This window comes from Myxocyprinus asiaticus, chromosome 20 (assembly GCF_019703515.2).
Source record: "Myxocyprinus asiaticus isolate MX2 ecotype Aquarium Trade chromosome 20, UBuf_Myxa_2, whole genome shotgun sequence".
NCBI classification, from domain to species: Eukaryota; Metazoa; Chordata; class Actinopteri; order Cypriniformes; family Catostomidae; genus Myxocyprinus; species Myxocyprinus asiaticus.
This window is the reverse complement of record NC_059363.1, coordinates 36,247,646-36,266,743: the sequence shown is the minus strand read 5'-3', so window position 1 is coordinate 36,266,743 and position 19,098 is coordinate 36,247,646. Positions and strand designations below refer to the sequence as shown.

General features: G+C 36.9%; 2 protein-coding genes across 2 annotated transcripts; both read left to right on the top strand.

Annotated features, from left to right (window-relative positions):
- Window positions 1–495: 495 nt before the first annotated feature.
- Window positions 496–1,820, top strand: LOC127411112 (putative nuclease HARBI1). Its single transcript, XM_051646471.1, is given in 4 exon segments — window positions 496–570; window positions 1,055–1,180; window positions 1,257–1,368; window positions 1,456–1,820. Coding segments are annotated over 4 exon segments (678 nt in total).
- Window positions 1,821–4,425: 2,605 nt separating this feature from the next.
- Window positions 4,426–19,098, top strand: LOC127411238 (zinc transporter ZIP9-like). The gene is made up of 7 exons (XM_051646654.1): window positions 4,426–5,028; window positions 6,536–6,644; window positions 8,292–8,492; window positions 8,610–8,678; window positions 8,838–8,923; window positions 10,043–10,177; window positions 16,358–19,098. The coding sequence occupies exons 1-7, from the start codon at window positions 4,933–4,935 to the stop codon at window positions 16,589–16,591; spliced, it is 930 nt and encodes a 309-aa protein (XP_051502614.1). The 5' UTR covers window positions 4,426–4,932; the 3' UTR covers window positions 16,592–19,098.

Below are 19,098 nucleotides of genomic sequence, written 5' to 3'. Positions count from 1 at the left end.
GCAACAGGAACGAGCAAACTGACAATGGCAATTGATGAGCCTTACACTGTAAGTTGACTAGCTAATGTATACATTTGCAATGTTTTTGTATGAAATAATATTATATAATAATAATATTGTTTATAACTCTGTCAATGTTAGCTAGATGTATTGCTGTCTTCCATGGATGCAGCGTGCTGTGTTTGCCCGCTAACTTGTTTCAAATCTGGCAACCCGGTGTGTCGAAATACTATTGGGAAATCGCGTGCAATGGGCAGGATCACGTGACAGGCCAAAACACAAACAGAAATTCCGGGGTGTATTCCAGAAAGCAGGTTATGCAACATACCTGGATAAATTTACAGATAAGTTAACGGATAACCTCAGCTTTCGGTTCCAAAAATGGAGGGAACTTTCAGGGTTTATTAGTAGCCATAGCAACTTTCTCTCTGAACATAACCAGCTCCGGAGCAGGTTATGTTCCAGGGTTAGTTTGTTTCAGAGAGCTGAGGGAGCATGGTGTGCCCTTTTGAAGAAGATCTAGTGGACGTGGAAGCACAGATTATACGAAATCTTTTCCGCCGTGAGATGGTGATAAGACCACGTGTAGATGTGTTTTCGTATCCAAATGAATATTTGCGGGAGCATTACCGTTTTTCACGAGAATCGTTAATTTATTTAACAAACCTTTTGAAACATTTCATATCCAATGTGACACATCACAGATCGGCGCTTAACACAGAGTACATTTTGTGCATTGCCCTTCATTTTTTTGCCACGGGGAGTTTTTTTTGTATAACGTGGGTGATGCAGAGTATGTGGGAAAGGCAACTGTGTGCATGGCCCTTCGTACAGTATGCCTTGCACACAAACGGTTCCTACAAAATTTTGTGCAGTTCCCTGGCCTCAAACCTTTGAAAGTCATTAAAGAGGAATTCCACAGAGTGGCGGGTTCATCCTTTGTGATATTCTATGAGAGACCTTTTTAGTTACATATAGCACTACTTCATCTATCCATCCATACTGTACATATGTACACATCCACAATCATTTTAAAATGTATCTAATCATCTAACTTTCAATTTCAGGGTTCCCAAATGTCATTGGATGCATTGGTGGAACCCACATTCCTATTAAAGCTCCTTCAGTCAATGAAGGAGACTATGTTAATAGGAAGTCATTCCATAATATCAATGTGCAGGTAACAATAGAATATTGGGTGCTAAATCAATATTTAAACCATTAAATGCCACTCATTACTGGTCCCCACTAACTAGGTAATATGTGATGCATCCCACCTCATCACAAATGTTGAAGCCAAATGGCCAGGGTCTGTAAACGATGCCAGAATTTTCCGGGAGTCAGCGTCGTGACACAAATTTTAACAAGGTATGTTTTGCCTTACACAATACTGTATGGTTTTTTGGTAATTCTAGTATTTTTTTGTAATTTGTTATTAACTAACCACCATTATAGGAAACTTCAGTGATTACTTGCTGGAGGACAGAGGGTACCCCTGTCTGCCCTATATGATGACCCCCTACCCTGAACCTGGACCACAGACACGATTTAACCTGGCCCACAGCAGAACACGGGCCAAGGTGGAAATGACCATTGGCATCCTGAAGGCCAGGTTTCAGTGCCTGCGTGGGCTCAGGGTTAGTCCAGAAAGGGCATGTGACACAGTGGCATGTGTGGTTCTTCACAACATTGCCACAATAAGAGGCAAGAGGGCCCCCCCTTCTCTTGATGAAGATGGTCAAGAGGAACCCCCAGTGAACCCAGTGGACCAAAGAGATGGAAGGATGGTACGGGAGGTGATCTGCCAAAATCACTTTTAAATTAAATGCACAAAGTGAACAGTCAAGTGTTATCGTTTCTTTATTTCCTGTAATAAAAAGACATTTGTATTTATTGCTTTACCATTCAGCAACAAATTACAGATTAATCACCACTAGACAAATACAGTTCCCACCTTTAGCCGATGCTCCAGCAATTCAATTTCAAGTCTGGCCTTTTTTATTTTCAGCCTTTTCTCCTCCATTTGAAGCTGTATAAGGTCCATCTCCATGTCACTTTTTCTTATTTGCCTTTGAAGGTGAACCTTATACAGCTCCTTTGCAGGCAGCTAGGAACACAGAATGATATTTCAAAATGATTGCTAAAGTCTGTAATACATATACAGACCAATTATTTTAATAAAGACAACTGTAGAAAATGTTTCATACTGCTAAGATTCTGTGTAGAGGTAGATGGACCCTCCTCTGTATAGGAATCCCCAGCCATATTCTGTAACAGGACATTGACAAAGTTTTAATCTTTTAAAAAAAAAAGAAAAAAAAGGGAATGCATTATACCTCTATTGGCCTCCCAGCATTTTCATTTTCTAATTCTGTCACAGCAGAATTGGGCTTTTCATCTTCATCCTACAGTGCAAATGACTAAGGATGTTTAGTCTAGCAAACAGAAACAATACATAAAGACAATAATCACTTACAACTGTGGCAGGCTGTGCTGTTGCAGGAGGGTCCATTAATACAATGCATTAGCAACTGCAAGAAAATTAAACCAGTAAGATACTTAATGTATCTTCTCAAACAAATACAACTAATAAACAATTAGGAATATTACAGTATACACCATATGCAGTAAAATAAATTATGCATAATGCACAAGTGAAACAGTTACAGTAAATGCATTCAGAATGCTTTTATTTATTTTTTTAAAATAGTGACAGTGTTGATGGTTTAAGGATAAAAAAAAATAAAATAAAAGCTTTCTTCCTATTGGCTACATAGAACAGAAAGAAAACTTACTATAAAAAGTTGGCCAATTAGTACTTAGGTTACATTAGTTTAAGGAGTTTAGGAAATATTACCTTTTTGGAGAATGTTTTTATGTTTCATTTTGACTTGGCTCAGAGTTCTTTTGGCTCCAGAAAGATTACATCTGATAAAATAAGGCAATATATTACTAGCCAATGTACATTACTAAAGTATGTACAATGTTAAGAAATTAATGGAGGGCAAAAAGTAAATGCTTATCTTAATTAATGCTTATTAAATGTTTTTACAACATGCCCAATATGATCAATGTTCAATTTAGCATCATAATGAAAGAGAAAATGGTATTTATAATTTTATAAACTCACGCATTTACTCTATCAGTTGTTTTCTGCCAAGCCAACTCTCTGTCCTTCTCCGATGCAGCAGTATTACTTTTTTTGTTGTTGTTATAATTGACTTATATTCTTCATAAGCATGCATTAAAACCTCCAACTCCGCTTCGCTGAAGTATGCAGCTCTTTTTTTTTTTTTTTTTTCTCCTTGGGTTTCCATGGTGACTTCTGAAATCGGTGATCCATTGACAATGTCTTTAAGTACTCAGCGTGCGCACGTTAACTCTGGGTTACCAAAAGGAGGTTGATTGAACTAACCCTTCACAGGCATTTTGGAACTGACATACCCAGAGTAAGCAAGGAAGGGGTTAATCAACCAAGAGTTCAGGGTATATGTGACGGTAACTTAACCCTGCTTTCTGGAATACCCCAGAAAAATATTATGCTAATTTTATGCTTTAGTAAATATATTACATATTGCACCTTTAACATTGGCTTAGGTGTTGATTCGGTGAGAGGTCATTATGGAAGAGGACGTCCTACTTTAAAAGGCAACACTACTGTTATTGAGTGTCGAGACTCGAGAGCCGGCCCGTAACCCTGAAAATGAAAAGACTTGAAACTCACACATAAATTAGAAATCAACTTAAAGATAGTGCTAAAATAAAAAATAAAAAAAATAAATAAAAAAAAAAATTGATGCAATCTAATGCTAAAATTAAATGCAATGAACTTTTATTGGTTTATTTAATAATGTAATTATTAATTTAATAGTTTTTTTTTTAACAATTTCATTATGTGTTTCACAATTGATTAAAATATTTAAAACATTATTTAATTATTTAATTTAGATGAATTTGGCCCTCCATACGCCTGCCCAAAACTGGTTAGTTGTTGATTGAGGGGCAACAGAATAATAATAATAATAATAATAATAATAATAATAATAATAAATAACTGAATAAATGGACATTAAATAAACTACTACTACTACTACTACTACTACTACTACTAATAATAATAATGTGAATAATAATATAAACAATAATCTTAAAGACGCAGAGGTCATTTATTTACACTGATTTTAGCTGAGAGTAGGCTAATACTTATATTGCTCGCCAAAGCTAAACAGCACGTTTTTCCAGTGTAATGAGAACGAATTATATAATAAACTACATATATAAAATATAGTTAACTACAAACAGTAAATATATTTTGCCATAACTTTACTTGGGATTTGACAGTGTTGACGGACGTTGGTTAACGCAATTTGGCGGGGGCTTTTGTTTTGACGGCGACGTGAGCCGGAAGTTCTTCGATCACACACTGCCAACATCACACTGGGCTAGTTAGCGATCAGTGGGCAGTCGGTATTGCGGAACAAATATCAAACTAGATGAGTTTACCACAGCAAAACCATGTCGCCTGATTAGGAATCATCATGCCGTTAACTGCAGCATGAGATCAGAGAAGTAGACTATGACATGCTGTCACGGATCTTTTGATTTGTTTGTTTAATTTCAGGCTGCTTGTGATGATATTAGCGGTTGCTAAGCGTTTCGTGATTGTGTGATTAAAGTTGAGCAACAACATCCAGACAATCGATCCAAACCGCTCTGGCAGCATATCAACAGTGGATGTACGTCTTAGTTCTTTTGATCTGTAGGGAACAGATACACACATACAGTTCTCTGGCTAACTGGCTAGTAAACCAGTCCATGTAAGAAGGTTCTGTTGGCATCAGCCAGTGACTGATTGCTCGGATTTTGCATCTCAGAGTGAGTCAGCGCTAGGATCTTTTGTCGTTTTGCTGCTCTCACGGGTGATCGTGTGGAATGGATGACTTCAGCTCCATCAGTCTGCTGTCTCTGGCTATGCTGGTTGGCTGTTATGTGGCTGGAACTATTCCCCTGGCTGTCAACTTCTCTGAGGTGAGCTATGGCCTGGGTTGAACATGTCTGCAGGTCTGTATTTAGGACATTTTGGATGTTGAATGTAATATCAAGATTAAGTTTACTGTAGACATAAGCTGCCTAATATAGATGCCTCCTACACTGGACTGATTTAACCCTCATTTTCTGTTTTGATTGACTGTACTGTATGATGTTTGTCGACATTAACCTCTTATTTGTCTTTATTACAAATTCTTTTTTATGTGTTCCTCTGATCTAGTCAAAACCTTGTAGGCAGATACTGTAGAAACTTTAACCCTCTGTTGTATTGCAAAGTAGATATAGGCCTACTCTTTTCAGAAATGTGACTGTTATCTTATATAGTAATGTTTCTGTTTCGGGTCAGTTTGTCCCCAGTACAAATATTGTAGAAGAATGCAATATGTGTAATCCAAATAGACAATGTTCCTGTAATGCAGTTTGTAGTATACCAATCCGAGAATCTTGGCATGTAAAGTCCATTGCGTCGATTAATTCTCTTTGGTCCAAACATAAATAATGTTAAAAAATTGTAATAATAAATACATAATCAAGAAGGATGGTTGAAGCGTGTTATCAGTTTGAAATATTTTTTCTTATCAGTTCTCATAAGATTAGAAAAAGTAATGAAGTATTGTCCTGATGCATTAAAAAGTACTTTTAACTCCAAAGACTCCAAAAAGAACGTGGGTTAAACAGCGGTGCGTTGTCTTATAGGGATAGTTCACCCAAAAATGAAAGTTCTCTTGTCATTTACTCTCATGCCATTCCAGATGTGTGTGACTTTCTTTCTTCTGGGGAACACAAATGAAGATTTTTAGAAAAATATCTCCGCTCAGTAGGTCCATACAATACAAGTGAATGGTGATCAGACCTTTGTAGCTCCAAAAATCACATAAAGGAAACATAGAAGTAATCCATATGACTCCAGTGTTTAAATCCATATCTTAAGAAGCAATATAATAACTGTGGGTGAGAAACGTTTCAGATGTAAAAGTTAAAGTGGAGATTTAAAATAAAAAAGGACTTTTTGATCTGTTTCTCACCCACACCTATTATATCGCTTTTGAAGACATGGATTTAAACACTGGAGCTTTATGGATTACTTCTATGCTTCCTTTATGTGATTTTTGGAGCTACAAAAGTATGATCACCATTCACTTGCATTGTATGGACCTACAGAGCTGAGATATTCTTATAAAAATCTTTGTGTTCTGCTGAAGAAAGAAATTCGTACACCTGGGATGACATGAGGGTGAGTAAATGAAGAGAGCATTTTCATTTTTGGGTGAACAATCTTTTTAAAATTCTGTTCATACTTCTCTGGGCAAGAACAATTATCAGTATTGCTTATTTGTCCATGCATGCCTCTGTTTGTGACAGTATACTGGAGATACATTTTTTATGATAACTGACTTACACACAACATTTGTTAGTTGGATACCTAGTCTGTCTATCGGTAGGAAAAGCCAAACTGAGGTGTTTGATTTTTATTTTTTTTTCTCAGGAGAAGCTCAAGTTGGTGACTGTAGTGGGTGCGGGACTGTTATGTGGCACTGCACTGGCTGTCATTATTCCAGAGGGGGTTCATGCGCTCTATGAGGAAATGCTGGAAGGTAAGCTACGGGTTTAAGGCCTTTTCACACCTGAGGTGATAATGCAAAAATGACAGACGAATCACAGACGAATGGCCTATTCACATTAAAAGCAAGGCAAACGATTGCTGTTACCACATCCACACCTTTACAGTAGGTGGCGCTGATTGACAGTCGATTTTACTCCGGTACAGTAGGTGGTGCAATGCACCCTTCAGCAGGTTTGCCCTTCACTATCACGAATGAGAAAAATTAATTGACAAGTTCATGGAATCACAGTATGTTAGACAACTGAGTTCTCTAGCGAGCCATTTAAAAAATAAAACAGATTTCTCGACAAGCTGCTGCAGTGATGACGAGTTTGTTGTTGATTTGCTCAACAAGAAAGAAATCAGTGGAGCCATTTTCACACACTGTAAATTCGCATGCAGGACAAGTTGACTGAACATATATATATATAGGCTACACCACAGTCTGAGGGTCGATTAGAAAGAACAGAGTGTAAAAATAATATTAACTCTTCAAACAAATGTTAGCAATTGGAACAATACTGATTACCGTGTGAATGCTATGTGCATCTGCTTGTGTTGTTTACATTTGTGCAAAATCATGCATGTTAAATTAAACGTGATGATATAACACTTACAGAATCTGTTTAATATCAAAGCAATAAAAAAACAAATCCCAACCAACAAAACCCATATTCAGTCTGACCCATTAATAGAGACATTGGCAAGAAAAAGTATGTGAACCCTTTGGAATTACTTATATGTATACATTTGTTTTAAAATCTGGTTTGATGTTCATTTAAGTTACAAAAATTAACAAACACAAACTGTTTTAACTAATAACACACAAATTATTGTATTGTGCTTGTACATATTGAATACATCATTCAAACATTCACAGTGTAGGTTGGAAAAAAGTTGAACCCCTAGGATAATGACGTCAACAAAAGCTAAATGGAGTTAGGAGTTGGCAAACCTGGCATCCAAATAATGAAACGAGATTGGAGGTGTGGGTTAGAGCTACTTTGACTTATAAAAAGCACTCACACATTTTGAGTTTGCTATTTACAAGAAGCATCAGCCAGGGCTCGACCATAAGAACTGCCCAATGGCCAGGGGCCAGTATATGAGAGATTCGGGCCAGTTGCTAGAACTGTCACTTGCCCCATCGGGCCATTGCTGCATTTGCAACGTTAGTGCAAGCAGACAACAAGCGAGAGAGCACAAAAATTACATGGAGCGAACAAAGTCTTCTAACCAAGCACTCAAAGACGTGAGAGCGTGATTATATTCAGCTCGCAAAGATGCGCGAGCGCATAATATACTGGATGCGGCGAGGCACAGTCGCGTGAGCACACAAGAGTCTGCAGACACCGAGCATGCTCTCCCAGAACTGTCCTCCCTCTTTTCCAAGTGTCTTAGCAGCAGCTATTACCAATTTATAGAACATGGCAGAAAAAACCCCACTTCATGAATTTCGTAGCGGGATTGCACATCTTGCGCAATATTTTAAAGGATTAGTTCACCCAAAAATGCAAGTTTGGGCAGAGATCTCTTTGCTTGAATCCGAATCTGATTGGATATGTTTATCCATAAGAATCATGCTTTGATTTGTGGTTTGAATGGATTCCAAAGCTGTGCTCTTCCTGTTTTGGTGTAGCTGGGCACCATCATGGCCATGGGAAGGTGGAGGCGGAAGTTTCCGAGGCAAAGGTTGTAGAAGGTGTGGTGAGGCCCAGCAGTGAACACGGCCATGGCCATGAGCAGCTCCACGCATATATCGGTGTCTCTCTGGTGCTGGGCTTTGTCTTCATGCTGCTGGTGGATCAAATCGGCAGTTCTCACATGCACAGCAGTGATGGTCAGTGTGCTCGTCCTTTAGCACTGACATTTTAAAAAGTTCATCTCTGTAAGTGTTGCATGACAAACAAGAATTGATATTGTAAAGTTGCTGAATCCATTCTGTCCACATTTTTAGATCCAGAGGCAGCAAGGGCTGCTAGCTCAAAATTTACCACAACACTTGGATTGGTCGTCCACGCTGCAGGTAAAGAAAAAAATAAAAATAAAACTATGGCATATCAGAGGACAAACACAACTGTCTTCGCATGAAACATTTTTAGTTAGCATAAAGATACAATATATAGTTATTTTCTGTAAGCTATTGTGTTTAAAAAACTATGTTTGATTCTTTCTCTGGCTTTAGCTGATGGGGTTGCGCTTGGAGCTGCTGCGTCCACCTCTCAGACCAGCGTCCAGCTCATTGTGTTTGTGGCCATCATGTTGCATAAGGTACAGTCATCCTAAATCAAGTTTAGCCCAACCATCCTTTTAGTACTGAAGCTCCTTGACAATTCCCAGTGCTGTCCTAAAATGTTTCTTAATTAAGCAGGTAGTTTTTGTTTCACAGTTTTTTTATGTTTTCTTTGAAAAATGTTTAAAGCTGAAAGTTAAGAATTGTCCATGCAAAATGTATTTTGTTGGCTTAAAGGCAGATTTATTAAAGGAATAGTTTACCCAATTTCAAAAATTTGCTCATTTACTTACTCTCAGGCCATCCCAGATGTATTTGATTTTCTTTCTTCTGCAGAACACAAATGAAGATTTTTTTAAGTGGAATACCTCAGCTCTGTAGGTCCATACAATGTAAGGAAATGGTGGCTAGAACTTTGGAGCTCCAAAAAATCATATAAAGGCAGTAAAAAAAAAAAAAAAAAAAAATCCATACAACTCCAGTGGTGAAATCCATATCTTCAGAAGTGACAGAATAGGGGTGAGTGAGAAACAGATAAATATTTAAGTATTTATTTTTTTTTACTATAAATCTCCACTTTCACTTTCACTTCCACATTCTTTTTTTTGTTTTTTTTTGGTGATTCACATTCTTCGTGCATATCATCATCTAGTGGGCAGGGAGGATAATTTATAGTAAAAAAGGACTTAAATATTGATCTGTTTCTCACCCACACCTATCATATTGCTTCTGAAGACACAGATTTAACCATTGAGTCGTATTGATTACTTTTATACTGCCTTTATGTGCTTTTTAGAGCCTCAATGTTCTGGCCACCATTCATTTGCATTGAATGGATCACCAGAGTTAGATTTTCTTTTAAAAATCTTCATTTGTATTCTGCAGAAGAAAGAAATTTAAACACATCTGGGATGGTATGAGGGTAAGTAAATGATGAGAGAAGTTTCATTTTTGGGTGAGCTATTCCTTTAATGTTTTCTTTTGGATTTCAACTGGTTATAAATAAATACGGCACAATACATTAAATACCTTTGCCTTGTTTATGTTTTTTTGTTAATTGTGTAGCTTTAAGAAAGTGTTTCTTGCCCTTGCAAAAGAACTACTGAGAATTATTTAAATGTTTTGTCTGGTTTGCTGTATTGACATTTGTATTTCAGGCCCCTGCTGCATTTGGACTCGTATCTTTCCTCATGCATGCCGGTTTAGAAAGAAACCGTATCCGGAAACATCTGTTAGTCTTTGCCTTGGCGGCTCCTGCTTTGGCCATGCTCACATACGTAGGACTCAGTCAGGTATGTTCAAGTATAAGTAAGAGCAGACGGTTACCTTGTAATCGCAAAGCAGTTTCATGCAGACAATTTTGCTCTAGTCTTACATTCTCACTTCAAATGTATTGAGACAAATTTGATCCTGTAGAAATATTTTAGTAAAAAAAATAAATAAATACTATAACAATAAGCAGGTTATTTAAAGGTTCACTCAGTACTTTTTCCCCTTATTAAACAAGTTTTATACCTAAAAAAACAAAAAAAAACAATGAGTAAACTTTTTTCAGTGAAAATTTACCTAAAGAATACATGACTTGTATACGATGGGATTTTCTGTAAAGCTGCTTTGAAGCAATGTGTATTGTGAAAAGCGCTATACAAATTACAGTTACTTAAACTCTTGCTTTTGCGTGACGAAGAATATACACTGATAGGTGTCAGTATTAGTGGTCGACCGATATGGGTTTTTTAATGGCCGATGCCAATATCCAGAGAGCAGGGTGGCCAATAGGCCGATACAATGCAGATATATCACACAATTTAATATAGTAAATAACATAAACATAATATTGCTAAAAAAATAAAAATAATAAACTTATTATTATATAACTTATTTAGCACTATATTAACTCAATCTCACACAAAAACTTTAACTTTGTAAAAAATAATCTAAACAAATAATATTGTATTTTAAATGGTAGATAGCAGTTTGTTCTGATTTCTGTTTAATCATCAAATTTTAGTAATTTATTTGCACGTAAATATATTAGGAAGAAGGAAACAACAGTACACACAGTAGTCAAGCAACCATGGATGGCATGTCCACGTTAGCAATCGCATTTATTCCAAAAATACCAAATCAAACCAATTGTACATACAATGCATAGTGAATAAGACATTTACTTATACCTTGAACCTCGAATTTGCACTCACGATTGTGCGGATCCAGTGCAAGCAGCAATCTCCTGACAGTATAAACGGCCTGGATCGCCTGCTTGGATTGTTATGGACTGACCGTCGTGATTTGTGAATCAGATTAACTTTTTATCCTGATCCTGAAGTTTTGATTCTGGCTGATAGAAAATGCGCTTCAGAGGAAGATATTAGATGAGTGCTGGATTTTCGTGAGGTTCGTGAATTACATCTGTTTAAACGAGATATGCGCATATTTGCAGATGGTATATGATATTAGTTTTATTGATGTTTGCCTTTTTATCATTAGACAAGACAGTTAAAAGTTACAGGGAACTGCTGAGGAGAGGCTGATAGAATACGTGCTGTAGAGGTAAATAAATGTGCGCTCCACAGGACACTGGAGCTGCTCAAGTTTTGTGAGGTTTGTTTATTACATCTGTTTAAACGAGATATGCGCATATTTGAAGACGGTACATAATATTAGTTTTATTGATATTTGCCATTTTATCATTAGACAAGACAGTTAAAAGTTACAGGGAGCTGTTGAGGAGAGAGAGGGAGAATGAAACAAACGAGCACTTTAACATTATGAGCTCAAATGCGTCTGCCGATGCTTTGATATGCGGACCGTTTAAATGACACTGTGTTGCACACCAGTCTATTATTGTAGTAACATGATGGCACATAACAACAAAACGAACTGTGACTGGTCATTTACATGTCTCAGTCGCTTCACATGCAAGCAGGCGATTTTCGGTGCCCACAAGAAACAAATCGGCCAAACAGGAAAATGTATCGGCTGATGTCGATAATTAAAAAAGTCAGAATATCGGCCGATTTATCGGCCTCAGCGATATATCGGTCGACAACTAGTCAATATATGACACCCCTGTTGAATCAGCAAATGAAACAGAAATTACTTTAAAGTACACCTTGCAAGATCAAAACTAACACTACTACTGAAGTGATACTTTAAAAAAATTACAATTTTGAACTGTTAAAAAAAACCAGTTTGCCCAAAATTACAATTTGCTATTTTATGCGAAACTAATTATTAAATGTGCTAAATTTGCATATAAGTCAATTTCTAACTCTGACTGTGCCTTAAATTCCCCCATCATGTAGTCTCAGCCCAAGACAGCACACCCACGGATTGCCCACAATCTATTCAATGACTCTTTGATGCATATTGCACACAAAAATGGCAAGCTCTGGCTGAAATTGCCAATTTCTCTCTGATTGGCTGGTTTTATGCAACTTCTGGGAGTAAGCACAAATAAAGTCAGTCATGTTTACAAGATACTGGCTTGATTCAATATATGCTTTTGAGAAGAACTAATCACTGGATTTGCCAAAGTTTTCCAAGTTAGTGGCATGACATTAGTAATGGGTCACAATGGTCGACTTGTCGTCCAACAACCTAATAGTCTATTAGTAAGGTTGACTAAGGTTGTCAAATAAAAATTAAAATATTTGTCAAATTTAAGATAAAAATACAAATTTGAATGCTTAATCTGTGCATTTGAATTTTGGATGTGTGCCAAGCACTGACGATGACTTAAAGGAATCGTTCATCTAAAAATGAAAATTCTCTCATCATTTACTCAATCTTATGCCATCCCAGATGTGTATGCCTTTCTTTCTTCTGCAGAACACAAATGAAGATTCTTAGAAGAATATCTCAGCTCTGTAGGTCTATACAATGCAAGTGAATGGGTGCAAAATTTTAAAGCTTATGAAAAATCTCATAAATCAGAATAAAAGTAATCCATAAGACTCAAGTGGTTAAATCCATATCTTCAGAAGCGATATGATAGGTGTGGGTGAGAAACAGATCAATATTTAAGTCCTTTTTTACTATAAATGATCCTCCCTGCTCAGTCAATCTCCACTTTAACTTTCACATTCTTCTTCTTGTGGTTTTGGTGATTCTCACTCGTCATGCATATCACCCCCTACTGGCAGGGAGAAGAATTTGTAACAAAAAATGTTAGTAGTAAATGTTAGAGAATTTTCATTTTTGGGTGAACTATCCCTTTATGTCCGGGGTATTCTTGGGCTAAAAAAGCTTTATGCAGCAGAACAAATATAGGCCTAAGAGAACACAGGTGTAACAAGGCACATTTTTAAAGGTTGAAGTTCTTTTTAACTTGACACGGCATCTAAAAAGAGGAGTGAACGTTGTGCCAATTTGAAGAAAAGCACATCTCATTCTGTTGCGCTTCCATCTAGTGTCCTGGCTCAGATACATGCTGTTATCATGGTGAGGTAGAGTCTTACTGCTTCACAACACTGCGACATACACATTTAGAAAGATTAATTTGGCCAGTGCTTCTACCAATACTTCTGTTGGCTCCTATTCACTTCCATTGTAAGTGCCTCCCTTTCATCTGGATTTTTGCATGTTTTAAAAGAACGGTGGTGAATCGTGAGTCGGACGGCTCTTCTCAACTGTAAGTGCTATAAACATCGATCAGCCACAACATTAAAACCACTTGCCTAATATTGTGTAGGTTCCCCCCGTGCCACCAAAACAGCGCCAACCCGCATTCTGAGATGCTATTCTTCACACCACAAATGTACAGAGCGGTTATCTGAGTTACTGTAGACTTTGTCAGTTTGAACAAGTCTGGCCATTCTCTGTTGACCTCTCATCAACAAGGCATTTCCGTCCACAGAACAGCCGCTCACTGGATGTTTTTTTGTTTTTGCCATCATTCTGAGTAAATTCTAGAGACTGTTGTGTGTGAAAATCCCAGGAGATCACATTTGAGTTATAATCCATCCTAAATGCGTCACAGACAGCAGTGAAGCACCACCTCTCACCTTTCAATCAACTGCTGCGCTTAAACGAGTAAAAAAAAAATTGAACGTTGGTTTATTAATGTGGTATAATCGGTTTTAGATAACCCTGCCCCTGAATGCACACAAAAACAAAAAACTGTGGTTGCAGGGCTCCAGACTGCGACTAAAATGGTCGCAAATGCGACCAAAAATTATTGATTGTGACAATAATTTAAAATCTAGTCGCCACTGGCGACAGTCGGGTTGTGTGCTTTCATATGCAGTTTCGTCAGATATTATCTTGTGAGTTACTGAATACATCTTGAGAGCTCACAAGTGTGTCTCGCGTTCTGTTTCTGACAAGCTCGCTGCACCACACACAACAACAAAGCCAGTGTGAGAGAGTCATGAACAAATTACTCTTTTGAACCATTTTTTTTTTTTCGCGAATCACCTGAAAATAAATGAGGGTTTGAACAAGGAGCTCAGGTTAGCAGTTTGAATCAGATTCACTTTCTCAGCGAATCAGCCATCAATGAGTTCACAACTGGCAGCGCAGACATTTCGAAATAAGAGTCCCATGTGTATTTCGGGCTTCTTTATAATTAAAAGTCCCGCATTGTGTACCACTTTTTTTTCTTCTGGTAATTATTGATTGGGATTGGAGTAGCACAGTAAACTGCATCTGGGATTTCATTCAATTTGTACTCTTGTTGTCTCTGTGTCGGGGGCCATCCGGTAACAGTAAAGAAAGGCTAAGGCAATGTTTTAAAACAATTTTATATATATATATATATATATATATATATATACAATTGTACTGTGCAAAAGTTTGAGGCACTTGTGAAAAATATTGCATAGTGAGGATTTCTTCAAAAATAATGACATATATAATTTTCATTTATCACTTAATGTCATACAAAGTCCAGTAAACATAAAAAAAAAAGAAAAAGCTAAATCAATATTCGGTGTGACCACCTTTGCCTTTAAAACAGCACCAATTCTGCTGTGTACACCTGGACACAGTTTTTCTTGGTTGTTGGCAGATAAGATGTTCCAAGCTTCTTAGAGAATTCGCCACAGTTCTTCTATCTATATTAGTCTCGATTGCTTCTGTCTCTTTACGTAATCTCAGACTGACACAATGTTCAGTGGGGGGCTTTTTGGGGGCCATGACATCTGTTGCAGGGCTCCCTGTTCTTCTATTCAGATTTGTCTATTTGCAAAAGTAATGTTTGGGAGTCTAACATTTATATTTCCTTTTGACACACTAAAGCTGAAGATATAAATAACCATCTTAAGACATCTTATGTGCGTAAGACTTTTGCACAGTACTGTATGTATGTATATACACTACCAGTCAAAAGTTTTGAAACACTTACTCATTCTTTATTATTATTATTTTTTCACATTTTAGAATAATAGTAAAGTCATCAAAACTATGGAATAACATAAATGGAACTATGGGAATTATGTTGTGAATAAACAAAATCCAAAATAAATCAAAACTGTGTTATATTTTAGCATCTTCAGAGTAGTCACCCTTTGCCTAGAATTTGCTGACATGTACTCTTGACATTTTCTCAACCAACCTCTTGAGGTATCACCCTGGGATGCTTTTTAAACAGTATTGAAGAAGTTCCCATCTATATGTTTGGCACTTATTGGCTGCTTTTCTTTATTGGTCCAAGTCATCAATTAAAAAAAAAAAAAAAAAATCTTTAATTACATTTTAGTTTTATAATGAAATAAATTAATATGGTGGCACAAATATATTTTTGTCTACAAAACTAATTTGAAACATTTAAGCATATGCCTTTTAGATCAAAAGATTTTTAAGATCATGAGAAACATTTCAGTCAAGTGTTTCAAAACTTTTGACCGGTTTGTGTGTGTGTGTGTGTGTGTGTGTGTGTGTGTGTGTGTGTAAGCTTTTGACGCTTAGGACAATTGAGGGACTCATACACAATTATTACACAAGGTGCAAACATTCATTGATGCTCAAGAAGACGACACGCTACTATATGCATACTATACTTTATGTAAATATCTGTAATGTAGATTCTGAAGAGCAGTACTAAATCAAATAAAAAATATTTTCTCTCTTTTATTTGTATAAATTATGAGACAAAAGGGAATGCAAACTTATCTTCTCAACTATATATACTGTTTATTAAACCTTCGATGAATGGGTTATCAGCTGACTTGTTTCTGAAAAGCAATCTAAATTGAGAAAATCTGTGATTTGGCAACTAAAAACATCCATTTGGCTCCTTAATGTTTCATTTTAGGAGCCAATGGCTCCGAAATAATTTGTTTTAGTCTGGAGCCCTGGGTTGGTTTCTGGAAATGTCGGTTAGATGGTCTCTCTCTGTCAAAGTAGGTTGGTCTTGGCCAGAATGAGCTACAATGAGGACCAGAACTGATGCCATTAAGTCAAAGGTCCGAATGCGTGAATGTTATCATCTAACACTTTTCCTCTGCTTTCATTTTTGTCCTTTTCAGAGCAGTAAAGAGGCACTGTCTGATGTCAACGCTACTGGTGTGGCCATGCTGTTCTCTGCCGGCACCTTCCTGTACGTGGCTACGGTGCATGTTCTACCAGAGGTGGGCGGCATGGGGGGCCACAGCCACTCGCCTGGGGGGAGTGGAGGGAAAGGACTGAGCAAAGTGGAGGTTGGAGCTCTGGTACTAGGCTGTCTGATACCACTGGTGCTCTCCATCGGCCACGAGCACTAGTGTTCTTCACTTGAAGCTACATAAAAGACAAAACCATACCAGAAAGAGCAAATGGGACTTTGAACAGCGTTGGCCAAACAAGAACCTCACATTTTGAATCATGTCTCTGTCAGTTTATTGAATTCAGTGGTTGGATTGAATGTAAGAACATTCGAGATTGGTACAGGATTTGGGAAGCATCTATGGACTTCCGGAATGGGTGGCCCTGCCCCTCCACAAAGCACTGTGTGCATCTTACATTGACCATACACAAATAAATGCCATCATGTGTCCAGCTCTTTTTTTTTTTTTCTTTTTTTTTTCTTCAGTGGTGCAGATTTTTTCAAGTTTATAAGGATAGGTTGTGGTTGGATTGTCATGCAGGCTATAAATGTGGTATTCTAGCAGTTTTTGGATGGAATATGATCATGAATCTTTTAAAAGACAAACAGACACAGATGTTGCTGTTATAAATAATCAAATAGTTCTGAAATGTTTTTTATTCCTTACAGACATGAGCCCCAAGATTGTAATTGTAAGTTTATTTTCCCTTTTTCACACATATCTTCAGTATTGATTTGTAATTTTGAACATTATAATGAAATTATACCTGATATATATATATATATATATATATATATACACATTTTTTTTTTGTTTGTTTTTTTTTTTTGCTTTAAGCTGGTGAACACCAAAAAGCGTTGTTACCTAACAAGAAGTGCTAAACTTTTTTCTTATATATTTTTTTACTTTGATTCTCCCACCCCCTTTAGCCTTTTTATTTTATAATTTATTTGTTGTTGTTAACAAGACAACAATTTCTCCTTACTCGATGTTCTAATAGTCAATATGCTTCTGGAAAATTATGGGAATATTCACGGAAGAATGGGCTAGTTTTGTACTCAAACTTGGTTGCTGCCAAAAAGTTTTTCTTCTTGGATCGCTCATTAAATTTATAGAATTATTGGAGAATCTAATCATGTGTAGATAGTAATTGAACAAATGTGACATCTGTATTTGGTCGTAGACCATCTGGGGGACCGCTGAAGGATCAACGTTTCCAAATCTTTATATTAAGCAGTTTTTCTTTTTTTTTTTAATGAAAGAAGCTGTGTTTGAGGTTATTGTACACAGATACATAATTTAACCCAATTATGACACTGGAAATGTTCAGTGTCCAAAGGCTCAGCTATTGGACACATTGTTCTTTTTAGTTCAGTGCATGCACAGCTTTGTTATTTGACTTTAAAGTCATTACTCTAGCCTGATTGGTTGTTGAATCCTGGAGAAAGGATCTGATTAGTCAGTCAGATGTTTTGTTCTGTGAAGCCTGCTCGGAGCAAAGCCTGTGTACTGTAAATATGTATTTTCTGTATAAATGACAAACAAATGCTCCAGACAAAAAGAGAGAGAGAGAGAAAAGCTCCTAGATGCCCTATTTGAGATGCATTCAAAACCATATTGTCTTTAGTCGAACTTCAGTTTATTGTATATAACAAGTGGGGAATTGAGATTATTTTTAATTACATATAATGACATCGATAATTCCACTTTATAAAGGTCTTCAGTGTCTTAACTGGTCCTACAGAGAAATCGAGGTCAGTTGTGAAGAATACAGGATGGATCTCTGATCCTGTAGGTGGTGGTGGCATAGTGGTTACCTGGGATGGTAACCTGAAGGTTTTAGATTAAAACCGTGATTCATGAACTTGGCAGGATGTTGTGTATCAACAATATGATCACAAGCAAGTTACTTTAAGGTTGCTAATTAGAAACCAGGACACCAGCAACTACTCATGGGGCTTAAATAGATTTGCTAAGTCATAGTCTATCATAAAAGCTGTTAGTGCTTTTAGCTCTCTAGCCCCCTCATCTTAATGTAGTACGCAAGTACAGCGTCAACCTCAAACTAGTGCAAGATACACTGTTGAGCCGAGGCTTCATGGTGACTTGTATAGTATGTCACTTTTAAGACTACTTTAAAGGGCAAGTTGGAGGTAAATTAGCCTCATTTGAATCCAAAAGTGTGTCCTTCGCCTAGTGATTTGGGACGGATATTAAATGGAACTGAATTATTATGGAGATTTGTTTGGTGAAATTTGGTGCCATATTGTTTGGACCTCTTTTGACCGGTTCCATGGCCATAGCTCTGATTGTTACTTGGTTGGATCTGTTAGGATTGAGGATGGGCAGGGATGCTAATAGTATTTAGGATAGAGCTTTTACAATTACAAAGTGAGGGATTGGAGGGGTGGGGTATGTTGAAATCAGGCTGAGATTGGGGGGCTTTTATGTGATCATTCCACAAGAGGACTATGCCTTATTTTTCTTGATTGTTTAACTTTAAATGGTTGTAAAACTTTTGTTCTTGGTGATTGGAATAAACTTGTTTTCTTTTTTTAATGGATGCAAATCTTAAAACGTATCTTATTTTGCCTGTTTAATAACATTTGGAACTGCATTGAACAATATTTTCAGATTGTGTAATAATGAAGCAAATAAATGAGGAATGAGTAACCTTTTAACGA

Bases quoted from the DNA above. Each gene is read 5' to 3' on its own strand.
- LOC127411238 (XM_051646654.1), top strand. From the start codon at position 4,933: ATGGATGACTTCAGCTCCATCAGTCTGCTGTCTCTGGCTATGCTGGTT. The intron at 6,645-8,291 runs GTAAGCTACGGG...GTTTTGGTGTAG, and splicing joins CTATGAGGAAATGCTGGAAG to CTGGGCACCATCATGGCCAT. The intron at 10,178-16,357 runs GTATGTTCAAGT...TGTCCTTTTCAG, and splicing joins CATACGTAGGACTCAGTCAG to AGCAGTAAAGAGGCACTGTC.